An 18,781-nucleotide genomic window follows, 5' to 3' on the forward strand; every position below is an offset into this window, starting at 1 on the left:
TTTTAACATTTTGCTCATCCTGGAGGGAGGTGTTTTGGGTATGGGTTGTTTATCCCTAAATTGTGACATCACACAGTTATAATCACCCCCTTTCAAAAGGACGCCGGAGCTATATTGCAATGTTATATCAAAAATTGTCTTAATAAATTCAGGGTCGTCTTCATTGGGGGCGTAGACATTCATAAGTGAAATTTGTGTGCCATCAATTGAGCCATTTATTAAAATATACCTTCCCTCTGAATCCTTATGAACTGAATCTAGTTTAAAGTTGACCAGTCTATGTATAAGAATTGCAACTCCTCTTTTTTTCCAGATTTATGAGATGAGAAAAACACTTTGTCAGCCCACGATTTTTTTAATTTTTCATGTTCAATATCTGATAAGTGCGTTTCCTGTAAGAGTGCTACCTGACATTTATATTGCTTTAACTGGTTTAGGATTTTCTTCCTTTTCACTGGGTTATGTAAACCCTTGACGTTGTAGCTCAAAACCCTCAGCGAACCCATCTATTGGTCATGTTAGGTTGGATATCTAAGGCAATTTTTCCCATATTCAATATTGATATCGTTGGGAGCCTCTGTGGGGAGCGGAATGCAAGTGGGGCACACACGGGAAGGACTGCGTTTCGGTATAATACTAGTATTGGAGGTTTGATGATATAAATGACGGTGGTTGGAGAGAAGAGAAGTACCAAAAGAGTATTAGCAAACATAGGGCATGCTAAGATATAGTAATGGATACAGTAGCATAGTTGTAGTAGTGATAGTACAGCTGAGTTGTGGAGGAAGCATTCGCGCATTGAAACGATAGAAATATTCATAAAAAATAATTAAATAAAGACATGAAGTTGCCGTTGCCGAAAATATTTCAAAATGAACCCCTCGAAACATGGGGGAAAGAACACTAAAAGCCATAATGAAAAGAAAACAAATGCCAGAAGCAAAAGGCATCTGGAACCAAGGAATCACCGGGACCTAGTCCCAGGCCGCAGGACAAAGCTAGCAGCTAAACGAACACAAGTTCGACGGGTTTCACGAAACCCAAGAGTTAGAACAAAGAGAGCTATGGAAGCTCCCACAGAGCAGGAAGTGGTTGAAAGAATAAAGGTATTAATGAAGCTAGAATGAAGGTTGTGAATGTACTATTCTTCATATAAATGCACTTAAAGCCAATCTCGTAGGTAAAAAACAACTGGAATAGAAGGGGATAAATATAATGAAGGGAATAGAGGTAGGGCAAGACGGAAATAAAAAATACTAAAGAGGGAGATATACAATTAGAGGAAGAGAAAAAAAAAGGAAAGAAAAAAATATATATTTTTGTATTTTTTTAAATTATATTTTATTTATTTATTTTATTTTATCCCCCCCCCCACCCACCCTAAATAAGCCTTAGACTTAGACTGTCAGAATATTCATTTCTTTATTATCATATATTATTATTAAGGAATATATATCCGTACAACAGAAAAGGTCAATAGCCGTAATTTGCAGAAAAGACAGACGAAAGAGGAGAAAGAAAGAGAAGGAAAAAAAACGCACAGAAGGGGCAAATGTAAAACCTCATTAAAGTAAGATGACAGTACCCCCCTGTGTGCAATAACGGTTGGTACATTCAGGGTCGTATCCAGAGTACTGGTTATATTAGAACAGACGCACCTGCGCCCTCTCGCCTCTAGGTCGCACCCCAGACCATGAGTTCACCACAGAGACGAAATCCGTGTAATAATAGTATAATAGACCTGCGGGTGGAGTGCGAGCCCACGAGCCCGCGCGCCAACGGGAGCGCATCTCCCGCCGGCGCGCGCGCCCATCAACCCACACCCGCGCGCACAAACTATGATAAAGAGTAGGCGCAGTGGCTAAAAAGTCCCCTTCCCTCCCATTCATGCGGACGCTAACAAACAAACAGGCACTGAAAGTAAATCCACATTATGCAGACGCAAGCCTGCGCTCAGGCACGCACAGCACTCACGCGCGCACAAAAACACACACACATCCACACAGACATCTCCACGCACACGCACACGCACAACGCCCTCCCCTCCCCGAAAGAGAAAATAAAAAATAAAAAAAGAGAGAAAAAAAAAAGGACGAGATCTATGCAGCGAAAGACGGGATAACTAACATAAACACAAATACGTCCCGAAGTGAATCATATCGCACGAATAACACACATTATATTAGAGCAGGCAGAATATAAAAATATAAAAAAGTAAAAAGTAAAATGTCTCAGTCTATTAGCAACTTGAGAGGCGGAGACGTGATTATTCCAGCCGCACCAGAGCAGCATCTCAGCATATGTAAACTGTCATTTTACCTCTCTTATAAGGATACACACAGTCAGGTGGCAGGTGCAGGCTCCACCGGCACGGCCGGTCCCGTTATGGACTTGGCATAAACCAAAGCTGCATCCGCATCCCGAAATTCCTTCTCGACATTGTTGTAAGTGACAACAAAAGTAGATGGAAACTTAATCCCGTAGCGAACATCTCGGCGGTTCTTCAGCAGCAGGCGGGCGGGTGTAAAGGCACTCCTAGCCTTAGCAATGCTTTCTGGATAATCTGGAAACACTGCCACGTTCCTGCCCTGGTATTGAAGCCTCCTCCCGTCTCTCGCCGCCCGCAGTATCTCGTCTGCGTCCCCCTCGTTGTGCAGTTTGGCGATGATCATCCTCGGTCTGTCCCCCGGCTTCCACTTCGTCAGGCTGCGGTGCGATCTGTCGACACGAATATCCCGGTCCAGTCGGAAAAGCTCCTTCAGAAGTGCCGAGACCGCCACGGGTGAACTCGAACCTGGAGCCTCGTCGACCCCTGAAATCCTCACGTTCCCCCTCCTCATCCTCGACTCCAAATTCAAGCTCTGCTTGTTCAAAGTCTCTATTTGTCCCTCGAGTATTTTCACCGTGTCTCGGAGGGTAACGACTTCATCTGACCACGTTGACAGGCCGCCTTCGACATCCACGAGTGTAGACTTCACCGCGTCCATTTCTGAGCGAAATCCAGCATTACTGCTTGCAATTTCAGACCTAATTGCCTGCATTTCGCTCCCCAACTTCTCAAAATCAGCCGCCAGGGCATTCTTCAATTCTTCCCGCAGTACCGTGGAGATATCTTTCCGAAGGGATGCAATTATGTCCGCCTTTAGCTCCGTAGTGTCCATGGTTAAACTTTTCAATGGGCCGGTCGCGTCCGGAGGGCCGTCCGCGTCAGCACTCGAGCTCGGGGTGGAATATACAGTAATAGGCCTCGGGCTCGCGGGCTTGTACTTATACTTCCTCAAGTCGTAGGACGCCATCCATCTTACTTATTTCCTCTCCAACTGCACATTAATCCCTTAACTAACCTTTCGGCAAGTTTTTGCTTATTTAAACCTTCCAGAAAATAATAATTAATTACACTCTGTGGGAGCTCCGCATAACACGTCTTACTCCATGCGTTGCTCAAGAGCGCCCCCGATTTTTCCTTTCTGTATGTTTTGAATTTGTTTTAAAATTTTATATTTTTCCCTTATGTGTTCGAAATAAACAATTCAATCAATCAATCAAAACATGAGTTTGAATATACTCATCTTCTCCCGCTTTATCCGTTACCGGGTCGCGGGGGCAGCAGCCTCAGCAGGGATGCCCAGACTTCCCTCACCCCAGACACCTCCTCCAGCTCTTCCGGGGGGAGTCCGAGGCGTTCCCAGGCCAGCCGAGAGACATAGTCTCTCCAGCGTGTCCTGGGTCTTCCCCGGGGTCTCCTCCCGGTGGGACATGCCTGGAACACCTCCCTAGGGAGGCGTCCAGGAGGCATCCGGTACAGATGCCCAAGCCACCTCAGCTGACTCCTCTCAATGTGGAGGAGTAGCGGCTCGACTCCGAGCTCCTCCCGGGTGACCGAACTCCTCACCCTATCTCTAAGGGAGCGTCCAGCCACCCTGCGGAGGAAACTCATCTCGGCCGCTTGTATCCGCGATCTTGTCCTTTCGGTCACTACCCAAAGTTCATGACCATAGGTGAGGGTAGGGGCGTAGATTGACCGGTAAATCGAGAGCTTCGCCTTTCGACTCAGCTCCCTCTTTACCACGACGGTCCAGTACATCGACCGCATTACTGCGGACGCTGCACCGATCCGCCTGTCAATCTCACGCTCCATTGTTCCCTCACTCGTGAACAAGATCCCGAGATACTTAAACTCCTCCACCTGAGGCAGGACTTCTCCACCCACCCGGAGAAGGCATGCCACCCTTTTCCGGTCGAGAACCATGGCCTCGGTCTTGGAGGTGCTGATTCTCATCCCTGCCGCGTCGCACTCGGCCGCAAACCGCCCCAGCACATGCTAGAGGTCCCGGTCTGATGAAGCCAACAGGACAACATCATCTGCAAAAAGCAGAGATGAAATCCTGAGGTTCCCAAACCGGATCCCCTCCGGCCCCTGGCTGCGCCTAGAAATCCTGTCCATAAAAATTATGAACAGGACCGGTGACAAAGGGCAGCCCTGCCGGAGTCCAACATGCACCGGGAACAAGTCTGACTTACTGCCGGCAATGCGAACCAGACTCCTGCTTCGATCATACAGAGACCGGACAGCCCTTAGTAGAGGGCCCCGGACTCCATACTCACTCAGCACCCCCCACAGAATGGCACGAGGGACACGGTCAAATGCCTTCTCCAGATCCACAAAACACATGTAGACTGGTTGGGCAAATTCCCATGAACCCTCGAGCACCCTGCGGAGGGTATAGAGCTGGTCCAGTGTTCCACGGCCGGGACGAAAACCGCATTGTTCCTCCTGAATCCGAGGTTCGACTATCGGCCGTAATCTCCTCTCCAGTACCCTGGCGTAGACTTTCCCCGGGAGGCTGAGAAGTGTGATCCCCCTGTAGTTGGAACACACTCTCCGGTCCCCCTTTTTAAACAGAGGGACCACCACCCCAGTTTGCCACCCCAGCGGTACTGTCCCCTTCCTCCATGCAATGTCGCAGAGGCGTGTCAGCCAAGACAGCCCTACGACATCCAGAGACTTGAGGTACTCAGGGCGAATCTCATCCACCCCCGGTGCCCGGCCACCGAGGAGCTTACGAACCACCTCGGTGACCTCGGCTTGGGTGATGGATGAGCACGCCTCCGAGCCCCAACCCTCTGCTTCCTCAGTGGAAGGCATGTCAGTCGGGTTAAGGAGATCCTCAAAGTATTCCTTCCACCGTCCGACAATGTCCCCAGTCGAGGTCAACAGCTCCCCACCAGCACCATAAATGGTGCCGGCAGAGTACTGCTTCCCCCTTCTGAGGCGCCGAACGGTCCTCCAGAATTTCCTCGAGGCCGACCGAAAGTCCTCCTCCATGGCCTCCCCGAACTCCTCCCAGACCCGAGTTTTTGCCTCCAAGACTGCCCGAGCCGCGGCCCGCTTGGCCTGCCGGTACCTATCTACTGCGTCAGGAGTCCCACCGGCCAACATAGCCCGGTAGGACTCCTTCTTCAGTCTGACGGCATCCTGTACTTCCGGTGTCCACCACCGGGTTCTAGGATTGCCGCCACGACAGGCACCGGAGACCTTGCGTCCACAGCTTCGAGCCGCCGCGTTGACAATGGAGGCAGAGAACATGGTCCACTCAGACTCGATGTCCCCCGCCTCCCCCGGGATCCGAGAGAAGCTCTCCCGGAGGTGGGAGTTGAAGATGTCCCTGACAGAGGGCTCAGCCAGACGTTCCCAACAGACCCTCACAATCCGTTTGGGTCTGCCCGGTCTGTCCAACCTCCTCCTCCGCCAGCGCATCCAACTCACCACCAGGTGGTGATCAGTTGACAGCTCAGCCCCTCTCTTCACCCGAGTGTCCAAGACATGCGGCCGAAGGTCAGATGAAACGACAACAAAGTCGATCATTGACCTCTGGCCTAGGGTGTCCTGGTGCCACGTGCACTGATGGACACCCTTATGCCTGAACATGGTGTTCGTGATGGACAAACTGCGACTCGCACAGAAGTCCAACAACAAAACACCACTCGGGTTCAGATCGGGGAGGCCGTTCCTCCCAATCACGCCTCTCCAGGTATCACTGTCATTGCCCACGTGAGCGTTGAAGTCCCCCAGTAGAACAATGGAGTCCCCAGTTGGAGCACTATCAAGTACTCCTCCCAGGGACTCCAAGAAGGCCGGGTACTCCCCACTGCTGTTCGGCCCGTAGGCACAAACAACAGTGAGAGACCTATCCCCGACCCGAAGGCGCAGGGAAGCGACCCTCTCGTTCACCGGGGTGAACTCCAACACATGGCGGCTGAGCTGGGGGGCTATAACCAAGCCCACACCAGCCCGCCGCCTCTCACCCTGGGCAACTCCAGAGTATTGAGTGTTGAATATATCTAACAAAAAAAAAAAAACTTGACATTTAAAGATGAGAATCCTCTCAACTCAACGTAATCCTAACCTTTTTGCCCTTTGCTTTGTCCTTAATGATGATTTCATCAGACTCTTGTGGCTTTTCCCTCTCCTCTTCCTCCTCATCCGGGAACTGTGGGGGGTTCCCGTACAGCTCCATCTCTCTCTTCAGCTTGTCTGCACATGCCTGTCAGGGACGATGGGAATTTATGAAATAAAGAAGGAAAGGAGGCCATTGTCTGTCTGTAAGGGAGCTGAAGATAGAATTACTTGAGGTGCATTGAGCAAAATAATATTGTTGGCCAAGCAAATAATAATAAATAATAACAATAATCATCATGATTAATATTATACACACATACGTACTTAGACTCACTTTTGAGCTCTAAATATCAAACCAACTACATACTGCACAAGAATAATTAGTAATTTAAAAAACAAGACGACACACTAACCTTGATGGGCATTCCTGTGCAGTGCAGCCCAAACGGAAAGAGACATTTCTTTCCCTTCAGAGACTGGTACCCAACACCAAACTGCAGAAACAAAGATCTGAACATCAATCAGGTAGTGTCTGAAATAATGACAGTAGCTGAGCGGCTGTCCTCCCTATCAGTGCATAGTTTTGAGCTGGAGACATGTTCAAAACTATTTTAATGAAAAGTATTCTAAGAAACAATTTAATCTAACTTGAATATACATTTCAGAAATGATGACACAAATCAAGCCCCAAGTTTGTCTGTGATTTGGATCCCAGTTTGGTTACTTCAGAGGATGAATGTCGGGTTATCTTTGAAAACTGCTCATTTATGACCAATCATTTTGAATTTCACTAACACTATATTATGTATGGTTATGCAATTTCATTTAACTTTAAACATAATAAATAGGAGTGGCCTTTATTTTATTTTAATTTGTTCAGTTCCCATCAATTTTGTGTTCCTGTTCAAAGCAATAAGCTTTAAACTTCATCTATATGTGTGAAATAAAAAAAGCAAATCAGTTTCTAATATCTTTCAGTTTCTATTTTCATGCTCTGGGTCTCTGGAAAACACCTAGAGACAACTTCTGTTGTAATAGACGCCATATAAATAAAATTGAATTGAATTGAATTCAGACTTACCTCACACTTTGACAAACTGAATGTATGACCAAGATGCAAACGACCATTCATGTAAGGATAGGGGAAGGTGACAAAGTATTTGCTTTTGCTGGAAAAGGAAGAAAAAAAAACATTCACACTTCACACAGACCAGAATAGTTTATTTCCAAATATAGGACAGCAAACTCTGAAATAACACCCCATGTGTAAAATATTCAGTCTACAGAAAAAAAGTATATTTTAATAAGATGAAAATCCACAGAAATATATTTATAGCCAATATCAAGTACAGCAATCAGAGAATGTTCATTCATCACATACAGGACTGTCTCAGAAAATTTGAATATTGTGATAAAGTCCTTTATTTTCTGTAATGCAATTAAAAAAACTAAAATGTCATACATTCTGGATTCATTACAAATCAACTGAAATATTGCAAGCCTTTTATTATTTTAATATTGCTGATTATGGTTTACAGTTTAAGATTAAGATTCCCAGAATATTCTAATTTTTTGAGATAGGATATTTGAGTTTTCTTAAACTGTAAACCATGATCAGCAATATTAAAATAATAAAAGGCTTGCAATATTTCAGTTGCTTTGTAATGAATCCAGAATGTATGACATTTTTGTTTTACAGAAAATAAAGGACTTTATCACAATATTCTAATTTTCTGAGACAGTCCTGTAATCCTAATCTGATTGTCATAGGACTAACCTGAGCAAAGATAGAAGGCTGTTACTCACTTGGTGCTTTCTCCAACTGTTGTTGGCGCTTCACTCTGAAACGCTTTCTCCTTTTCCCATTTCTCCTGGATTTCTATTTCAATCTTTCTCAAATAGTCCAACTTTGCAGTCCCTTTCCTCTCCTTGAACACAGGATAGAAGAACAGTTATAATGTCCCTATGGAAACCTCTGTCCATTGATAAACGGGAATCAATGGGATGCCGGATGATTCCGTTATGAATACAGGGAAACAGAAGCGATCATCACATTATTATTTTACAGCTGGCTCGGCAGGACGCGTTAGCTCACTTAGCTACAAGCTAAAACAACTTTATGCATTAAGATTGTATTAAGATCCACTTTCAAAACTCTCAAAACTAAGGACAATACAAACATTTGACCTACCGTCATTTTAGCCAAAAATACCGGCTATTTGTTATTCTGTGTTTAAGTAGCAGATAGGACACGACCACTTTGCAGTTTGACAGAGAAACCCACGCCGCCACCGGCACAGAGATGACGACATCCACAACCACACTCCCGCGGTGCTTTCTGGGAAATGAAGTCCATAAAACTTCCAAGGCATCCCGCTGGAAGATATTATCAAAACTGCCACCTAGATTTAAGTGGTGTATATTGTATAAATCGTGATTATTTTTATTTTGTAATTAAATAATCTGCCAAGTAGGAGTGAATTTAATTTATCTTTATTCAAAAAGAGACCGTAGCACTATAACCTCCGTCATCCGGCCCGCGTTACGGCAGCTCGCCTTATGTTGTCATGCCGTAAAGCGTTTGGTCCGAGCTGCCAGTGGAAGAGAGACAGAAGGCCTTAAAGCTTATAAATACATTAGACGATGAAAGCAGGATCGCCAGACCGCACTTTCTTTTTATAGACAGTACTGTAGTCTTTCTCAAGATGATCATAGAGAATGTGGAAGCACTGAAGTCGTGGCTGGCAAAGCTCCTGGAGCCGATGTGAGTGTTGAGTCCCGGTGACATTTAGCTGCGCTAAGGGCTAGTTAGCCGCGGTAGCTGCGAGTCAAGCCTGATTTATGGTTCCGCGTCAAATCGATGCGCGTAGCGTACGGCGTACGGCGCGCGTCGCCGCGTAGTCACGCCGTAGGCTCTGCGTCGGGGTGACGCGGAACCATAAATGAAGCTTGAGTGAGTTAGAGCTGCAGCAGATCCTGCACGAGTTAGCCCAGCAGCAGCAGCAGCTGGCCCGCAGGAAAACACCAGGATCTGCAGATATTTACAGAGAACAATCCTGCCTAACGGGCTCTGTGTGCGGGGGTTGTTTACGGGGTATTTTTAGGATGGTTAAGCAGCTGGTGCACGAAAATGTAACTTTATCTCTGCTCTGGAGTTAATCATTAACCTTCAACGTGAAACCTAAACTGTGTTTGTTTGTTTTTTTGTTTGTGACATATGTGTAAAATAACTCTTTTCTTGGGGATCATGTTTCACATCTTTATTTTTTTTCTTTTTTGAGTTACCATAGTTACCACTCTCCGTCGCTGCGTTCTGCAAACACAGGACTGTCTCAGGAAATTAGAATATTGTGATAAAGTCCTTTATTTTCTGTAATGCAAAAATGTCATACATTCTGGATTCATTACAAATCAACTGAAATATTGCAAGCCTTTTATTATTTTAATATTGCTGATCATGGCTTACAGTTTAAGAAAACTCAATCTTAAAACTTAATCTTAAACTGTAAACCATGATCAGCAATATTAAACTAATAAAAGGCTTGCAATATTTCAGTTGATTTGTAATGAATCCAGAATGTATGATATTTTAGTTTTTTTTTTAATTGCATTACAGAAAATAAAGAACTTTATCACAATATTCTTAATTTTCTGAGACAGTCCTGTACATTCTCTCCTTTCTGGGGGAAAGTAAAGCGGTGCCACAGATTGTGTTTGTGGCTAGATGTTATATTGAACTCTGTTTTCAACTATATAGTTATTCACTTTAGTAATAGCCTGTGGACTATTACTTAAATTGCTGTTTGTATAGCAGATTGAAACTCCCATGGACTTTGTGGACTAAGAGCTGGAGTCCAGATTGTGTCCACATCAGTGGCATAAACCTCATACTTATGCTGACACAAACACACAAGCCGTCTGGATTAGGGCTAAAAGATTAGTCGATCTTTAATCGAAATCGCATTTGTAACTGACGCACTTCAGAAATCATGAAGGTTGCAATAATTGATGCAGGTCAAAATACATAAACTTAAGAGTATTTTGCAACTTACTGCACAAACACAGGTTCCAACACCTGTACGCGTAAGTATAACTGAGTATAACTGAGTATAACTGAGCCCTTAAGAACCACAGTAGCCAGTGACAATGAATGCAAAGCAGAAAATACACCAGAGTAGTCCTGGTTTTGTGGTAATAGAGAGAGCCATTTTGAAAGGTATTTGATAATGAAGCTCTGTTTTCAAACATTATATTGTATATATCATGTTGCAACTGGAACATCTGTCAGCAATATTGCAATTAGATACTTTCACTGTATCCTTTGGCCCTAGGCCTGATGGCAACAGATGAACAAAATCTTCATCTGATGGAAAGAATCTTTGAATGTCTTTAATGTATAACATGACGGGCTGTACATTACCCAGCAGATGAGCATGGATGTCAGAAGGAGGGGATTCCTCTGCCTTTATCCAGTCCTGCAGCTGCTGGGGAGAATGTGTCTGCAGCACTGAGTATAAACTATAGAGTCAAGAGTCCTTGTTGGCTGGTTTACATTTTTTTTTCAGCATTATTTTTTTAACTACAAAAGCATGGAGTGCTGCTGGGTGTATGAAAAGTATACTTCAGGTGCTCTTCGGCATGGGGATCCAAAATATTGAAAAACAATTTAAAAAAACCGAGGCACTCAAGAAGTTAGAAAAATAAAAAAAGCCTTTATTGAATCATGGCTTAGTAAAAGTTACAAAATGACATTTTTTTAACTTTTACTAAGCCAAGATTCAATAAACATTTTTATTTTTCCTAACTTCTTGAGTGCCTCGGTTTTTCTAAATTGTTTTTCAGCATTATTTTTTTATTGTATAACATGAACACCAATTATGTTTCTGTCATCAAGAAATGAAAGTTTACACATTTTGTAAACGTATTTCTTGCATCTCATTTGTTTAATTCTTTTTAACTGATTACTGTCGGTCGCTAATTACTGCTTGTAAACTCTTTTCTACACTGGTACTTTTAAACTTTAGTTTCAAAACTTCATCATATTTTAACTCCTGTAAACTCTGATAGGGTTAGAGTCCCTCAGGTTTGAGTCCTGTAAATTCTATTTATTTTATCTTATTGCTTTTTTTATTTAAACTTGAAATCATGGCTTTTATTTATGTTTTAATGTCTTTGTAAAGCACTTTAAAATCAGCTTGTTAAATTGTGCTATAGAAATAAACCTTGATTAGGCAGTTTGACAACTTTGTCTTTGGATGCCAGAACAGCACTCTCTGCCACATAGTCACTTTAGCCATCCGTTTGGAGTTTGCACTTTTATTTGCCCTTTGTCATGCATCAGATAGTTTGACAAACACATGTATATTTCTTTGTAGTAATTTACTTGGGTAAACTGAAACTGAGGATGCTTTTCTTTTTTTTTTTAACCTGCAGATGTGATGCTGACCCCTCTGCATTAGCCAACTACGTGGTGGCTCTTGTGAAGAAGGACAAAACGGAGAAAGAACTGAAAGCACTTTGTGCTGATCAGCTTGATGTCTTTCTACAAAAGGGTAAGAAGTTCACACAACCAAGATGATCATGAAGCACAGTAGAGCTTTTGTTGAATGTTTGCTCATCCAGAAACACATGCAAGGCACATGAACTCGCATTTTTCTGACACAGTAAACTGAACTATTCTTCACCTGAAAGCTTTTAAAATGTGTTGCCCTAGAGAGTTCAGTTAACCTCATAGTTATGTGGTTCAAATGAAGCAGCTCCCTTGGTATTTTGCACATTTACCACATTAACTACCAGAACTCCCCCAGACCACTGGATATATGTAGAAAATACGTTTGCATTTTCAAATCCCTTCTTCGCAATAAGTTATACTGTCAGTGACGGATCTTTCATACATCATCATTCGTCAAGCCCTTTTACCACCACTAGAGGTCGTGTTGCATCGTTTGAAAGTACTCTATGCTGTTATTTAGCTTGTTACATAAAGCGTCTGCATGTTTAGTCAGACTTGATTTCCTTGTCCTCTGCATGTCTTCACTTTATTTTTAACTGCTTATAAATGTAACGATGGTAGAACCTTCATATGTGCACAGAGGTTTTCCTGGGTTTGATATGAATGAACAAGTCTCAGGGCTTTTTTGTCTTTAGGTGTTGTGAATTCTTCCCCTCCCTGCTCTTGAAGTGGATATCGATAACGATGCCTGAGGTTTACATACTGCTCAATATCTAACACTGAGCCAAAATCATTGTTGAATTAATGAGCCCGCCACATGGAAGAGACTAAAAGGATCAGGCTTGACTCAAACCAGCAGCAGCAATGAATAATTGTGCACCATTATTCAAATTCTAAATAAAAATAAGAAATAGATATTAGGGATGGCGGTAAGGACTAAAACATTTATCACGATAATTTCTGGCATTTATCCTGATAACGATAAAAATGACGATTAAAAAAATATACCAATTCAACTCCACCTTTGTAACTATAATTTTCTCTTTCTTTCTTTCTTTCTTTCTTTCTTTCAGGCTCATTTTTCTTTCAGGCTCATTTCTTTCTTTCTTTCTTTCTTTCTTTCTTTCTTTCTTTCAGGCTCATTTCTTTCTTTCTTTCTGGCTCATTTCTTTCTTTCTTTCTTTCTGGCTCATTTCTTTCCGGCTCATTTCTTTCTTTCTCTCTCTCTCATTTCCTTACTTCCTCCCTGCCTCCCTCCCTTCCTTCCTTCCTTCCTTCACGCACACGTACATTGTGCGTGGATTTAACGCAGAACCATAAATCAGCTTCACACAAAAACGTCATCAATGGGAATTTATCGTTTTTACTGCGAGATGACAAATTCCTACCGTGGGGAATGTTTTTGACGATATATCGTGAACGGTAAAATATCGCCCATTCCTAATAAATATACAATATAGGTATGTAGCAGGGCGAGTGCTACGGGGCCCCGACCGACAGGACAGAGGACACGGGGTTTCAGTTCACAAACAGTTTTTATGTCACCCAACACCAACACTCGTGCTTCAGCTCCTTCACAGCCGACCAGCAGCCTCTTCTCCCAGCAGAGCCATGCCTTATGAAGGCAGGCAGGGTGGAGAGGTTGATGGAACACACCTGTGACCCAATCAGCCTAAGTGGCTGCACCTCCACCCTGCCACAACGTATCTGTCCTATGTCAACAACAAGCTTAAAGGGAAAGTTCGTTTTTTTACAACCTGGACCTTATTTTTGGCATTTTTTATGGTTGTATACTCACCCAGAGGTGTTTGGTGTCATTTGGAGTCCTTCGGAAGATATTAGGAGTTTTTTTGCGAGCCTCTTCTCCATATAACGGTAGCGCATAGGGCACTCGCGGGACACAGACGATGCAGCGTCTAAATAACACATGATTGCCGCGAAACTCTTCATTTCTTTTATGAATCACTAGATCTGCTTCCAGGACCTGTTGTAACATTGTGGCGCTGTCTGTGTATTAAATAAATCCGTTTGTAAACAAGACCTCTGAACTCATGACGTCATCTCTGTGTGCGCGTCCCAGACACAGCTCTGGGTACAGCTGGAGTTCGCTACAGTTTACTGTTAGTTATTTGAAACATGTCTGAATATTTGTCAAATTCTGAGGTTGTGGACGACGACTTTGAATATGATGGACGTCCTTACGGTTTTGAGCCGGAGTATACGGCTGAAGAGCTCACTGAACGGAGGACAGAGTGCGCGCAATCGCGATGACGTCATGAGTTCAGAGGTCTTGTTTACAAACGGATTTATTTATTTTATTTATTACACAGACAGCGCCACAATGTTACAACAGGTCCTGGAAGCAGATCTAGTGATTCATAAAAGAAATGAAGAGTTTCGCGGCAATCATGTGTTATTTAGACGCTGCATCGTCTGTGTCCCGCGAGTGCCCCGTTCACTACCGTTATATGGAGAAGAGGCTCGCAAAAAACTCCTAATATCTTCCGAAGGACTCCAAATGACACCAAACACCTCTGGGTGAGTATACAACCATAAAAAATGCCAGAAATAAGGTCCAGGTTGTAAAAAAACGAACTTTCCCTTTTAATGTGAACAATTCAGCTTATGGATCAGTTTATTTTCTAAGGAAGGATTCTCATATTTAGTTAATGACAGCACTGAAATCCCAGCAGAATATTGGATGGATGCTTCACACCTGAGCGTATTAGGGATCAGAGTTTTCTTCTTTTAGGTTTTCATCATGGTGCATTTTGATCAGGCAGTAGTTTTTTCATGCCCGTGCCCCCACAGTGGGGGTTATTTATCACACCAGATATGTTAGGATAAATACTTAATGTGTGTTGTGACGGCAGCACCGTGAGTGAACTCCATGCTTGATGGACATTTTGTTCTTTTGAAGAATGACATGTTTTGATTTTCGTCCCGCAGAGACGGTAGGATTTGTCGACAAACTTTTTGAATGTTTAACAAGCAAGAACTACCTGGGAAATCCAGCTGCCAAGGAGGCTCCTAAAGAGGAGGTGACGGCACCGGCAGTCAAGACGGATGCTGATGAGGTGAGAGGAGTTTGTTAAAAAATGACTGGCCCCGTTTGAACTTTGAGAGGGAGTGGCATGCCTTTCATAAATCATCCTCAGAGGTTATACAAACTTATTCAAATGACTTTGTAGAGAGGAGAAATAATGATTTCTGTTGGGAAATAAAGCTTGCACCCTTGATTAATGTGTTTGTGGTTGAATGTCTTTGTTTCTAATGTAATTGTTGTTTTCCTCCAGGCTGAAACTCCAGAGGAGGATAGAGAAAACAGGCGGAGGAGAAGTCCCCTGAGAAGCCGCTCTGAATTCAACGAATCCAGGTATGTTTGTGGCTTCAATAATATGTTTAAACTCATTTTAGTGGCCAAGGCAAACTAAAATCTTATGGGAGAAATACAACGCCCCAAATCCTTGTCTTTCTTAAATTCAAATAGAGAAAAGGATCCTAGTTAGAGAACAGACTTCTCAAATAAAAACATATAAATATAAAAAATAGAGAGTTAATGCATATAAAAGACGCATACAAGACTGTCTCAGAAAATTAGAATATTATGATTTTTCTGTAATGCAATTACAAAAACAAAAATGTCATACATTCTGGATTCACTACAAATCAACTGAAATATTGCAAGCCTTTTATTATTTTAATATTGCTGATCATGGCTTACAGCTTAAGAAAACTCAAATATCCTATCTCAAAAAATTAGAATATTCTGGGAATCTTAATCTTAAACTGTAAACCATAATCAGCAATATTAAAATAATAAAAGGCTTAGAATATTTCAGTTGATTTGTAATGAATCCAGAATGTATGACATTTTTGTTTTTTTTAATTGCATTACAGAAAATAAAGGACTTTATCACAATATTTTAATTTTCTGAGACAGTCCTGTAAGCAGGATCTATGTGTGTTTTGATACAGTGATAAAGAGCCACCACCTGTTGAGTAAAACTGCCTTAATCTTGTATTTAAAGTGGACGACCTAACGTATTTCTTTCCAACGGTCACACGCACAGAAACCGCGACGACAGGAGACGCGACGAGCGCAAGCGCCGCGACTTTGAGCGGCAAGGGAAAAGCTGCAGCGACTCGCACCGCGAGCGTGAGCGGCACGAGCGGCGCAGGGGCAGCCCCCGCGGGAGGAGCTACAGCCGGAGCCGCAGCCGCAGCAGGAGCGGCAGCCGCGGCAAGAGCAGGGACCGCGAGCACAGAGGAGGCCGAGGTGAGAAACATCCCCACAGCCAATGACAAGGGCACAGGGGACCGAGGGCAGGTGTGTAGGAGGCGGCGACGCTGGCGTCGTCTGCACTGTTGAACTGTGCGTTTAGTGATGCAGAACTACGGCCGGAGACGACCAGGACCTGAGCTGCTCTGGATCGATTAACGGGAGACTGGAGGAAGCTCTGAATGTATTGCATAGCAACGGTTTATGTTGGATTGTAGCTTAGTGTTTGCTGAGAGTTGTCAGGACGGAGGGAACGATGTGGACAGCTTTGCAGGCACATCATTGGGGATTCAGCAGTGTGGGCTGGAACTGGTCTCATTATCCACAAGGTTAACCTTCTTCCTTTGTCTGGCATAAGAGGAGTAGCTGCTTAATAAAAAGGACATTGAAAATTCTACTGTGATAATTTGACAACGCTGTAATCTGTTCTGGTGTGTTCAATGTTTGTTAAACAGACTTCAAGTCAAAGTTTGAGGTGGAAAGAAAAGATACGGACAGCTACAACTCTTCTGCCCCACCGAGTTCCCACCCGTCACCTCTTCTTCCTCTTCCCACACCACCACATCCCTTCTCCTCTGCTTCTTCGTCAGCTGGAGGCGCAGGAGCTGGAGGGGTTCCCGTGGCAACGCCAGCTCACCTGCCCGACAGCACCACGGACAGCTGGTCCGGCTACTACGGCGGTCCGAGGCAGGACGGCGTCGGCAAGCCGTTCGGCAACAAGAGCGTGTCGCTCAAGCAGCGCTGCAGGGATTACGACGGTAGGAGCAACGTCCATCTCTCTCTCCTTCCTCTGCTTTTTCTATTTCACATCACCTTTTATTTAGTTCATCATTTCAACAGAAAGTGCTGTGTGATACGGTCATTGTAGAGTTTGCTGTGGCTGCCGTGTTCCTTCCCGTGAGGGTTACCAGCCTTGTTTGGTCGTCTCACTAATGACCACAGTTTAGCTCTCGGTTCCTCGTCCCCAGTGAAAGGCAGAGCAAGTAGGCCTCCATTACAGACGCACGAGAGTGTTTAAAGTTAACCCCCTGTCCCTGGAGCACATGCTGCCACAGTGCTCTCAGCCACCAGGGACCCACTACCTTAATGAGACTGTGGGGTAAATACATAAATTAAACTGTACTTTAAGTCTCAGCTGCTCTGAACATCACCATTTATTCCCCACCTCGCATATTCCTTTTGTTCCTGTCTAGGAGTTCTTATTAGGACTTATCCAAGCTGGGTTGGATACTGAAATGTATCTGTGGGGAAAAGTACCTGGATGGCTGATTTATGTGTTTTATTTGTGTTTGTCTCCCTCCGAACAGAAAAGGGATTTTGTGTCCGAGGGGACCTCTGTCTCTTTGACCATGGCAACGACCCCCTCATCGTCGACGATGTCAATCTCCCCGGCATAATCCCGTTCCCCCCGCCGCCGGTGATGCCCCCCACGGGCATGCCCATGCCCCCCATCACCGAGCCCCCCCCGCCCCTCAGGATGCCAGCCATGCCCCCCTACGGCCAGCCGCCGCCGCCAGGAGTCTTCCCCATGACAAGTAGGTATCGCCGTCCCTTTTATAGAATAGAACTTTATTAATCCCACAGAGGAGAAATTTGCTTGTACAGTAGCAAACATACACACTCTCAACAAATTTACAAATACACACAAAGTATGAAAGGTATATTAAAAAAAGAAAAGTATATCCTAAAAAAGAAAAAAAAAATTAAATGACCAATAAATAGCTAAATAATTAAAAAAAAGAGCAATATAAAAAAAGAGCAATGTACAAAAGAAATACTAAACCCGAAAAAACGAATAATATATACATGTGTGCAAAAGATATTTGTGCAAAAATGTCAGTGAGGTATTAAGAGGGAGAAGATTATCAGAAAACCAGGTTATTGCACTCGAGTGGCTAGAGTTGCTTATTGTAGAGTCTGATGGCTGTGGGGATGAAGGACCTGCGGTAGCGTTCCTTCTTAGCAAATGTTTAGTGAGATGTGTTCTTGTAACGGCACGATTGCTAAAGTAATTAGGGATTTTATATAATACATCAGCAAGAGGAGGAATGTTTCCCCGTCATGTACACAGCTAATTGGTCACCTTTTTCTGTGCAGTCACTTTTCTTTTCCTGTAATTTGAAAACATCTGGATGGCTGTGCTAACTCTGGGTGTGGTTGCTTTTTGCTGGGCCGCAACATAACGGTTCTACTTCTCCCCGGGCCTGCGGTCACAGTGTGATTATCCTTCTGACCAGAGGTGTATAATCCAGGTGTATAATCCAGGTGTATAATCCAGGTGTATAATCCAGGTGTATAATTCAGGTGTATAATTCAGGTGTATAATATAGGTGCCATAAAGTAAAGATCCAGTCCAGCAGTTGTTCCAACCATCACTAAACCAGCTCCTCTGCCGCTAGATGGTTGTTAGTGAAAACACCTGTTCTAAATGTACTGGCTGATCCACAGGTATATGCTTTAATGAGCAAATATCAGCTTAATGTAAAGAAAATTATTTGACTAATGGTGCTTTGAGACTGACCCCATTTCAAAATTGATCTTTATTTGAGATTGATTGAAAACTATTTTTGGTTTTGTAAAAAAAAAAAAACATTAAAGCACATTCAAGAGGTGTACAGGACTGTCTCAGAAAATTAGAATATTGTGA

The 18,781-nt window shown here is 43.6% G+C and overlaps 2 protein-coding genes across 6 annotated transcripts in view; one reads left to right on the top strand and one right to left on the bottom strand.

The window, feature by feature from the left end:
* lars1b (leucyl-tRNA synthetase 1b) overlaps positions 1-8,713 on the bottom strand; it is a 49,394-nt gene extending 40,681 nt beyond the window's left edge. The window contains exons 1-5 of the mRNA XM_061739468.1: positions 8,592-8,713; positions 8,207-8,328; positions 7,482-7,569; positions 6,814-6,894; positions 6,408-6,545 (exon numbers count right to left, since the gene is read on the bottom strand). Of these exons, the coding sequence (XP_061595452.1) occupies positions 6,408-6,545; positions 6,814-6,894; positions 7,482-7,569; positions 8,207-8,328; positions 8,592-8,597 (435 nt within the window). The 5' untranslated portion in view covers positions 8,598-8,713. The remainder of the gene's footprint in view (positions 1-6,407; positions 6,546-6,813; positions 6,895-7,481; positions 7,570-8,206; positions 8,329-8,591) is intronic.
* Positions 8,714-8,979: 266 nt separating this feature from the next.
* rbm27 (RNA binding motif protein 27) overlaps positions 8,980-18,781 on the top strand; it is a 28,419-nt gene continuing 18,617 nt past the window's right edge. For 3 of the 5 annotated variants that reach the window (XM_061739470.1, XM_061739469.1, XM_061739473.1), the window contains exons 1-7: positions 8,982-9,164; positions 11,834-11,952; positions 14,802-14,929; positions 15,149-15,228; positions 15,926-16,131; positions 16,590-16,892; positions 17,442-17,669. In XM_061739470.1, coding sequence (XP_061595454.1) covers positions 9,106-9,164; positions 11,834-11,952; positions 14,802-14,929; positions 15,149-15,228; positions 15,926-16,131; positions 16,590-16,892; positions 17,442-17,669 — 1,123 coding nt within the window. In that variant the 5' untranslated portion in view covers positions 8,982-9,105. Of the gene's footprint in view, positions 9,165-11,833; positions 11,953-14,801; positions 14,930-15,148; positions 15,229-15,925; positions 16,132-16,589; positions 16,893-17,441; positions 17,670-18,781 lie in introns of all 5 variants that reach the window. The other 2 variants (XM_061739472.1, XM_061739471.1) reach the window with 2 other exon arrangements.

This window comes from Cololabis saira, chromosome 14 (genome assembly GCF_033807715.1).
Source record: "Cololabis saira isolate AMF1-May2022 chromosome 14, fColSai1.1, whole genome shotgun sequence".
In the NCBI taxonomy this organism is placed as follows: domain Eukaryota; kingdom Metazoa; phylum Chordata; class Actinopteri; order Beloniformes; family Belonidae; genus Cololabis; species Cololabis saira.